This window comes from Helicoverpa zea, chromosome 16 (assembly GCF_022581195.2).
Source record: "Helicoverpa zea isolate HzStark_Cry1AcR chromosome 16, ilHelZeax1.1, whole genome shotgun sequence".
In the NCBI taxonomy this organism is placed as follows: domain Eukaryota; kingdom Metazoa; phylum Arthropoda; class Insecta; order Lepidoptera; family Noctuidae; genus Helicoverpa; species Helicoverpa zea.
In genome coordinates this window covers 8,731,199-8,741,607 of record NC_061467.1, presented here as the reverse complement: position 1 = coordinate 8,741,607, position 10,409 = coordinate 8,731,199, and the positions used below count along the sequence as shown (strand labels likewise).

Sequence of the window (10,409 nt, the reverse complement as noted above, 5' to 3'; positions counted from 1 at the left end):
CCTTTTATGGACGAAACGTAGAATCGCATTACAAATAGGTACCTACTTAGATACTTTAACATTCAAACATACATTAATTTTTCTGACTGAGTCATATTCATAATTCAAAAGTTCAGCAATAGTTACCTACTTAGTCATGTTGTATGGAAAGTATGAAGTTCCGAAAAGCATCTGTGGCAACATTTTTATGGCCGATTCACTGAAGAGCTTTCCAAACCCCACCTGGGCAAAGCCGCAGGCGATAGCTAGTTTTCCAATAAAGCACAACATTTTAAGGCCACGAATAGATGTTCCGCACAATATTTATTCTACGTTTCCTATGACGAAGTTTCAAATATCGCCGCAAGGTATAAACTTTATAGATCCTACGTTTGAATTCACGAGCCAAACGATACCGTCCTCTTTTATGTTCAGATATCGTAAAACAAAATATAGGTTACCTTTGCACACTTTGTATTCCAAATAATTTTTATATTACACTTTTTAGATGGCAATATTAAAGTTTATTGTGAATAAATTTTAACACGAGTTTTATTTCGTGATGTTCATTTTATGAGAGGTTTTTAAATTTTTAATTTTAAATACTAAAACTTACTTGATATAAAATTGAAATTTTAAAATTAAAATATTCTCTTGAATTAAATGGCTAAGCGTGTTTTATGCGTAGTGGTTTTATATTCAGTTTTAAAATCATCATAAATTAATAATTCTCTTTTAAAATTAAATAAAACACGAGAGAAAACTTACTATATCAAATATGTAATCAGCTTACCCATAATTTAATCACAACTTAAAAAGCCATGTTTTTTTATTAACAATCCATAAATCATTTTTTTATACCCCACCAAAAAAGTCACATACACTTAAAAAATAAGTATTCCTAAAATTTTTACCTTTAGGTTTAATATCAATTATGTTTCGTTAACGTGACACCCCTGCGATGCGAGGTCACGAACCCAATCCGGTTGGAAACCGTATACAGATCGAGATAGGGCTGTCACTGCGCACTTATCTGTTTGAAGCAGGATTCTTCTTCGCAAATCGACGTGCAATGTCAACAAGCGTTCTTGATTGAATTTTTGAATCAAGAGAAAATGAGGTGATAGTAAAATTTTATACCTACTTACTTAGGTATTTAGATTATAATCATTGACAGGATTTAAAGTGTTTAAATTGAAAGTTTTTTTTACTATCTCTGTTTAAGTATTTTAATTTTATAACACCCAATAAGTATGTTAATGTTTAATTTTATAAATTCATTTTGGCTTACGGCTTGTGTGCATGTAATGAGTTAGTGTAAAACGTAGTTAGAGAGAGAGAGTTCAGGAGTTAGACATAAAGAAAAATAATAACTATTATGTTCAATTGTTATACAAATCAAGTTACCTTTCATCCCTTTAATACAGGTATTCCTTTTTTAACAAAGCAAACTTTGAACGTCAATTCAATTATAGAGTACAATGATGGTGTCAAGTACAAATCGAAGTCACGGCGAGAGTCGAGCTGCACTTATTTGATATTCAAATAGACACTCCGACTCCACGTTCTATTTGACACGTTATACGTAGTGAAATCGATTTTATCTCGATTTCATATTGGATTCTCGAGTCAATATTACCCGTCATAATCGATAATATGATAGTAGGGATCTGATGTTATTGTGTTGTTAATTAACGGTAGATTCTCGCTGTATGTGGTTAGATGTAGTGGAAAAATTAATAGTTGCAATGATACAACTTATTTTTTAAACTTTTAGAACACATATAAGGAAGTTTCTTTATGATTCGTAAAAAACTCGGTAAGTATGACAATTATCAAGTGTGGGTCTTTTTGTCTACGCTGAAGAAACCATGTACAAAATATTACAAATCGTGCCGGTAGTTCAGGGGATTACCGCGTTCACAGAAACAGACTTCAGCTTCATAGCATTTATTTAATTTACACAACAAGATAATATACAATAAAATATATAATATAGGATACTTTTTATCCGTTTCTAACTAGGTATACGAAATAATAATGTATTAAACAACTATAATTATGTAAGCTAATAAGGAAACTATATGTAAAGCTAATAAACAGAGTCTTACAAACGTTTTCATCTCCCTAAGAATAATTTCTTTAAGTACCTTTGTACTAAACACTTGATTGAAGGTGAGTTCCGCCATTGAACACGAAACCTTCCTGAAACTGAGAAAAGTCCCCATGGACTGCCACCGTGGGATCTGGAGGCGAGGGTCTTCTTGCGCCTGTACGACTGGCGCGAGGAGGCTCAGCGCCGGGGAGAAACCCCGTTGCCGCGGCAAGTTGTCGCGCAGCGGGCGGAGCTCCGGCGCGATCTCATGGTGGCCTGGAGGGAGCGACTATCGCAACCCAGTGCAGGGCACGCCACCATCGTGGCGGTAAGTCCCCTCTTTGAGGAGTGGCTCGGGAGGAGTCACGGCGCCCTCACGTACCGCATGACGCAGGTCCTCACCGGACACGGTTGTTTCGGGAGGTACCTGCACCGCATCGGTCGTGAGGAGGCGCCCGGGTGTCACCATTGTGCGGACAGCCCCGAGGACACGGTGGACCACACAGTCCAGGTGTGCCCCGCATGGGAAGGGCACCGCCGGGTCCTCGTCGAGGCTTTGGGCGGCGGCGACCTCTCGCGTCCGGCCCTGGTTCAGGCCATGGTCCGGGGCGAGAGGGAATGGGATGCCGTCGCCTCCTTCTGCGAAGCGGTCATGCTCGAGAAGGAGGAGGCGGAACGCCAGAGAGTTCGCACCTCTCATCCCGGCCGCCGCGCTGGACCAGGTAGACACCATGGGCGCCGGGTGTCGCGAGATGACTCCCGGCCACCGTAGGCGTGGGTCTGTGGGCGGTGAGTTCGGGTGGCTCATCGTCCCTCTGTCTTCCTAGACGACAGACCCGTGTCGACGGCGCGCGTTGTTCCACGCGCTCCTCAAAGAGACGTCAGCAACCCCAGCGGGGCCCAGCAGGGCCAAGGCCTGCCGGGGCTGCGGGTTGTTCGAAAGAGATACCGCGGCCCTGGTACATAAAAGGCCTATGACGGAACACGACGATTTTAGTCAGTAAGAGTCTGACACTCCCTCGCCGCTGCTAACCCACAGCGGGAGGGGTCATTTGATGATTTTACGTCGATAAAAAAAAAAAAAAAAAAACTGAGAAAAGTTGGAAACTTATCCAGTTGAGCTCGCTTTGAGATATTTAACCCAGTAGCATCAGTATTACTAAATAGTTTTGTAAGTAGTACGCAGTTTACTGCTGCATTTTTTTTCCAATTTGCATTTGCAAACGCTTTACTCGCAGTGTTTTTGTATTGAATTTAGATAAGGACTTTTATTTCTAATACCGTTCTTGTTTTCGTAAAGTTACATTGAAAGAAACTTGCTCCAATGAATCATAAAAAACAGTCAATTTGAATATTTAGTATCTGTTGCGATTTGATCAAATCTTTAAAATATAAGTACATTCAACCAGCAATCATTCCGCTGTTAAAGAGTCAGATAGAAAAAAAAGCTTTTAAAAGCAGTTTAGGCATAGGGAATGCCTAAACTGCGTTTACAAACTAAATTAACGAACACGTTTTATCTACACAGTAAGTAATCACGAGGAATTCCAATCAAGTTAAGAACTGATCACGTGGAAATAATTAGCTTAATGAAATTATCCCCTGAAACTAGAATACATGTACCTATAGGGTTTTCGTATATCTTCAAGCATCCGGAAAAAATAAATACCTTGATAAACACTGAAAAGTTTTCAAAACGAATCAGGGGTTAAAGCATTCAAAGTCTTCAGCTGTGTATATGTTACGGGTAATGCTAGAAGGTGGAGTAAACCTAGGTTTACCCGGGTTGACTTAGTATTACCCAAGCTTCTTGGGTAAAGTCCGAATAATAAGTAAAATTTATTTTAATTCGGGGTTTACCCATGATCACCTAGGTCTACCCAACTCTGACTGGGTAATGTTAAAAATTTGTCTAATTAATTAATGAAATGAAAAACCAAGATCATTTTAAACATTTATTATTTAAAAAAACAATCAAAGGCCATCGTAATCGCTTGAAGAGCATAAACTTAATAGCTTTAATAGAAAAAACTAATAACTGGGTGTTAAAATTGAAATTATTTATTTTAGATCAACTGCTGTGACATTTAGAATTGCATAATTTTCCTGCAGCTTTGCATGAACACTTCTTTGTGGCACATTTTTTTTCACAAAGAATCCTAGAATTACGCCACGGGCTCAAAAATTACGCAACACCTAACATTACCCAGTCAGAGTTGGGTAGACCTAGGTGAGTATGGGTAAACCCCGAATTAAAATTTATTTTACCAATTATTCGGACTTTACCCAAGAAGCTTGGGTAATACTAATTCAAACCGGATAAACCTAGGTTTACTCCACCTTCTAGCATTACCCGTAACATATATACCTATGGATTTATTCCTAAACTGTGGGTGACAGAACTTACTAAGCAATTATTATACATATATGTATGTACAAACAGAAATATACCTATAACTCATGTTCAAAGCGACAAGTTTAATAGGTCAACATTATTATTGTACATCAAAACTACAACTAAGATATTTAAACTACCGTCTATCATCCTTGTAAATGTCAGATTATGTACGGATTTGATAAATACTGTGTTACTGGGAAATACTTGGCCTGAACTGCTTTACTTACATAAATTGAAATAACTCCAGACAGTTCGGCTAATTGGACCTTTGTAGACAAATTGTATAATATTCTTCTTGGAAGCTTAATGATCCAATTTATTGTAAACCGAAGGAACTGATATTCTTTGTTTTGAATAAAATTAAATAAATTTTGGTTTTGTATTTTTACTCGAATTAAACCTGATTTTGAAAACCTACTTATTATTCCAGTGACTCTTCTATTTATACTTACAATGTTTCCATTGTTTTTTTAATCAATTTTATTTCGATTTGCTGTAACAGCATAAAAGCAATACAATTTTCAAACTCGAGTATTTTTTATACTCTAGTAAAAAAGGACAATGGGCACAAATATATGGGACCTGGTATACCCCACCAATAGGAATGTCATAGTCATAGAATAAAAGGTTACAATAAAAGGTTGAAATGCTACATAATAGTAACAATTATGGATCCTAACGGGCACAGTAGTACTTACAAGACTTACACTTAGTAATAGTTCTTAGATTTTCCTTTAAAAACTTGAGTTATCAAATAGATTACTTAGTTCTAACTTTTGCACAGTTTTTGATCTATATCTCAGAACGGACAAACATTTCAGCAAAGCTGTCATAGTAAATATTGTTCTACATAAGAAGGCCTATCCAATGATATATATGACATTGCTATTGGTGGGGTATACCAATCTGCCCATTGTCCTTTACTACACCGTCTATATAGTTCACCTTTTAATTAATTCTTTACTGGAACTTTGAGATGAATAATTTACCTACAGCATTAAATGTAACTGGACATCGCTTTGATCTCTAAATTCTCGGTATTTCGTGTTTATTCAATAATATCTGTTTCAAGTAAGTTCGCTTCACAACTATCATAGGAACGCTTAGATGAACAGAAAATCTCTTATTTATCAAACGGTTTATTTGTGTTGTTTTAATCTATAACAGTATAGGTACGAGATAGAAAAAACATTTCACAGTATTTACTTAATACTGAGCTTTCAAATAGGTAGGTATTATCATACTTTTAACTTGAAAGGCAAGATACATCTCAAGTCTTGCTATGATATGTCGTATAATAAATCTTACATCTTTATATGTGAACTTCTCAAGCACAAATCTTTGTCTAAACTCCAAACAGCTCTTTTAAAAGTACCTACTTAAAAACCTGGCACCGTCGCCTTCAAAATTCTACCCCTTAAAAGTTAAATGGCACTTTTCACTTTTGATTAAACTAAACAAAGCTTGATTGCGGGGCTCGTTAATTTGAGTTCTCTCCCATCGAAATATAATAGTCTATTCAGAGGAGATCTTATCGGGAGTACTTGGTGCCTGATGGCCAATTCTCGCTTCGGGTTAGCAGTTAATCTTCGTAATAATTGTAAATGTTTGAGACGGTTTTACGTATTCTTGATTGTAAATTGGCAGATGTTTAGTTGTAAGGTGAAGTTGGGCAGGTTGTTGATCTGTTTGCTTGTTGATTTTAGTGTAAATAAAGAAAGAAAGCTTTTATCATTAAATTGTACGGATTTTGAGTTCAATGGTCAGATGTGTACCTATTTACAAGATCATTTTCTGCGCATAACAAACAAAAGAGTAACAATGTTTCTACTTTTACACAGAAGAAAGTGCCGTATAAGAAATGCCCACCTACATAATGTAGGTAAATAGGATAATATTAAAAATAAATTATTCCCAAATTAATTCACACTTCTACTTCTTGTTTCAGAACGCCTCAACGTGCTATACGAACGTAACTGGACACGCCTAGTCCACGAGCAACTGCGCAAGTTCGAGTCGTCCATCGTGGCGGCAGCGAGGCAGTCGCCCGAGGCACAGCCCCCTGAGCTCGCCATGGACTCCAAGTGGACCTTCTCCGGGGCCTTGATATATTGTATCACGCTTATTACTACCATAGGTAAGATTCCTTGTTCTTCTTCTATTGGTATTCCACAAGTCTGCAAGTTCGAGTCGTCCATCGTGGCGGCAGCGAGGCAGTCGCCCGAGGCACAGCCGCCTGAGCTCGCCAAGTGGACCTTCTCCGAGGCCTTGATATAAATAATTATATCACGCTTATTACTACCATAGGTAAGATTTCTTCATCTTCTGCTGGTGCCTCTCCATTCTTCAAGGCTGGCCGTCAGCATTTTGTACCTACCTACTAATCTCTGTTCATAGCCAACCGATTAAGTAGGAATGGCTACAAATTTGTAAACTTACTTTGCAAGGAGCAGGATATCTGACATGAAAACGTTATTTTCACACAATTTGCCTAACTGACTCCGATCACCGATGACGTTGATGTGAGTTTAGCAACGCGGTGTACGATGTTACCAATTCCAAAGTGCACGCATTTGAAAGACTGTATGTTCTCCACATTAAAATGGAAAATATGTAATTATTCACTCACAGGATACGGTAACGTATCACCGAGAACAGCGGCGGGTCGTGCAGCCACAGTGGCGTACGCGGCCGCGGGGGTGCCTCTCACGCTGGCCTGTTTAGCCGGGCTCGGCGCGTCGCTCGCGAGGCTGGCCCGCTTGGCCTGGCTGAGGGCCACCAAGAGAAAAGTACCTAATACGTGGAGGAAGGATGGCGAAGTAAGTATCGTAAAGTCATTGATAGGGATTTTGTCTATAAGAACTATAAGCATATTAACAATCGTATGGCTTCATTACTGGTATAGCTATATGTTCATTTCACGAACAAGTACGAAATGTCTTCCAACTTAGGTACCCTGTATTTTTTAACACCAAACACTTAAAATATAATTGTTGGTATAATAAACTCGAATAACTTTGAATAACCACTTTTACGTAAAAATACGTAGGTAGCTGATAAAATTTAAAAAAGAAGAATATTTTGACACAAAACTCAGGTGCGAAAAAACGCCATAATTTAATAGGCAGGCACTTAAAAATATTCCCACACAAGGTTGCAAGAAATAGCCTCGCAATGAATTATGAAATACAAAATTGTATTTTCCTGACAGCGTGCTCTATTACTCCAAAAAATGCGCGGTAATTTAAACTATATAATATTCTCACAGAGAATTTTATAACAATGGAGCGTTAGTGAAACGAGACGGCTCTTTAAAACACGGTAACAGCCTATTAATGTTCGTAGCAGAGCCTCCTGATGAACAATGTGTAGTAGTTGCCTTAATCACAACGCCAGCGGTCTACTGTAATTACACGGCACAGACTAGATTACAAACACACGAACCTACGCCAACCTCACACTTAAAACAGGTAATTAAGATATAGCACAATGAAAATACGTAATTAAAATACACAATGACAATGGAAAGTACTAACATTAAAAATAATTTAAAAATGTCGTATCACATCTCATCTTTATAAACTCTAAAGAATAGATGATAAAAAGCGCTGCAGTTGAAAAATAAAAACTTTTCCAAGAACTGTACAGAAGCATCTCTGTCAAGCTTTAAAGCTTTAGAACTTTGTATTGTTTCATTTCATAATTTAAGACTTTTATAAAAACTAGTTTTGACTTTGCAGAACACGCTGACCTTTTAAAAGCTTAAATGAGGAATTTTCCCTCCCATTTTCCCTCGTCCAGAGCAAAAGTGATTACGGCGAATTTTAAAATCTTCTTTCTTCTTTTTAGCCTGAGAACTACCTCCAGCTTCATGAGCAGCAACGACTTCTCCCGCAGCCGGCTGAACACAACCAATACACATCATTTCCCCCCCGAAGCCACCGGTCTCCTGGCACCGTGAAGGCCAGAGCGGGAGATAGGGGGCAGTACTCCCAGGTGTTCGAGCGAGCCCCAGCCAGTCCCAGAGCAGCCACCCTGGGTAGGGTGAAGCGCAGTGCCTTGGCTGACGGTGAGTTGGGAATTGTTTTTTTTTTTTGCAGTTTTATTCAAAGAGCGTCTGCTCTGAGCTCAACAAAATTAACTATTTGATAAGAAAACTATTTGGCATGTTTCAAATAAAAGAACACCGAAAAAAGCTCATTATCTCAATTTCACAAGTTGGAGTTAAACCGACCAAAACGTCAACGTCGAACAAAAGCATCACTCGAAATAGCCTATGCCTCCTTTTCTCCAGAGCCACACACATCATCATCACTCCAAACCCAGACCCTGGACCGCAAGAAGTCCATGAGCAGTTCGAAGTGCCTCGCCACGGTGCACGGCCCCGGCCGAGGCAGAGGCAGGTCCACCATGCAGAGGCCTCGAGGAGCAGTCATCGAACAACTGATAGCTGAGGAGTGTGGGGAACTGCAGATGAATAGGAGCCAAGATGACCTGGACGATTCGGAAGATCCTGATGAGTCGTAAGTAGCTGTATTCTTCTTTAGATTTATTCTTTTCTTCATCATGTCATACTTAAAGCATCAACTGTCCCGAAAATAATTAAAAACATACTACACACGTACCAAAAATGTGTATTATTTATTTAAATATTTCACTGCTGCCGGAAAAAATAGCCAACCAAAAAACGAGCTAACTAACTAGCAGTTGATTTCTACGCAATTTTTTTAGAACTCTATTTATATTTGTTCAAAATCAAACTTTACACAACCTTCCATATTGATTCACATGTGCAAATAAGATTTCCATCCAATATTGACTAAAGCATTGTGACTAAATTCCGCAGTTTACAAAAAAAAGGTTTTTATTTTCAAATGCAATTTTGACGTTTGATATTTGTTACAGAATATGTCCACACGACACACCGTCACGCGTGCCTTTGATTTGGAATGAAGAGAATCATAAAATGAAGAGTTGTACCGTGCCCAGCAGCAGTGCATCCACCAGCGTTCAGCATCACATCCACCATGGCATTGAACATTGTCACATCCCAGTTGGCATCGTTCTATTCCTTCTCCTCGCCTACATCTGCGTTGGAGCTGCCATCTTCTCCGCCTGGGAAAACTGGAGCTTCCTCGACGCTGCGTACTTCTGCTTCATAGCATTAGCCACAATAGGCTTCGGGGATTTCGTCCCCACCAGCTTCCTAACAACCAAGCATAGTACTGAGCACACGAGGAGCGAGTACGTACAAATGATCGCGTGTTGTGCTTACCTGGTTTTTGGACTAATATTAATAGCTATGTCGTTTAGCCTTCTACAAGATGAGGTAGTTGCTCGATGTTCGCAATTAGCTAATAGTTTAGGGCTCTCTCGTCAATGACAGTACGAGAAGAGTGATTGTAGCTCAACAGACAATCACTTAAGAATGTTATGATCGTTGTTGTAAGCAATTGATTTAGGGTCCACAACATTTAATTTCTTATTGGATCCATTTTCTGTACTTAATGTAATCCATGTTATCATTGTATCATAAATGAAAATTATTTTCTCATATCTACACGAAATTGTAATGATAATTTTGAATAATGAACAAAATTTGAAAATCTAATAAAAAAACTTTTTACGGAATTTGTACTCGAAAAGGAAGAGGTTTGTGATGTAAATAATGTATAAAACTATTTATAAAAGCAAGGCTGAAATTGTAATGAAACAATAAAATTGTGTTGAACTATTCTGTGTTTGGTTTTCTCTGGTGACTGCGGGCTGTTTACATTGGGAAATCAGATAGTACATTCAATTGCTCTAATTAGGACACAGCGAACCGAATGACTAGTACAACTGGGATCTGAAACGATTCTGGACACATTACATCAGTTAACTGGACGGCTAAATTCTCCAATTTTCCCGCGTAAAACCGTCCCTGGTGGGATTACG

At 38.5% G+C, this 10,409-nt stretch overlaps 1 protein-coding gene across 1 annotated transcript; it reads left to right on the top strand.

Annotated features, from left to right (window-relative positions):
• The first annotated feature begins 4,310 nt into the window (after positions 1 to 4,310).
• On the top strand, positions 4,311 to 10,206 carry LOC124637522. Its single transcript, XM_047174038.1, has 6 exons — positions 4,311 to 4,314; positions 6,421 to 6,609; positions 7,104 to 7,291; positions 8,322 to 8,541; positions 8,767 to 8,995; positions 9,378 to 10,206. The coding sequence occupies exons 1-6, from the start codon at positions 4,311 to 4,313 to the stop codon at positions 9,853 to 9,855; spliced, it is 1,308 nt and encodes a 435-aa protein (XP_047029994.1). The 3' UTR covers positions 9,856 to 10,206.
• Positions 10,207 to 10,409: the final 203 nt, after the last annotated feature.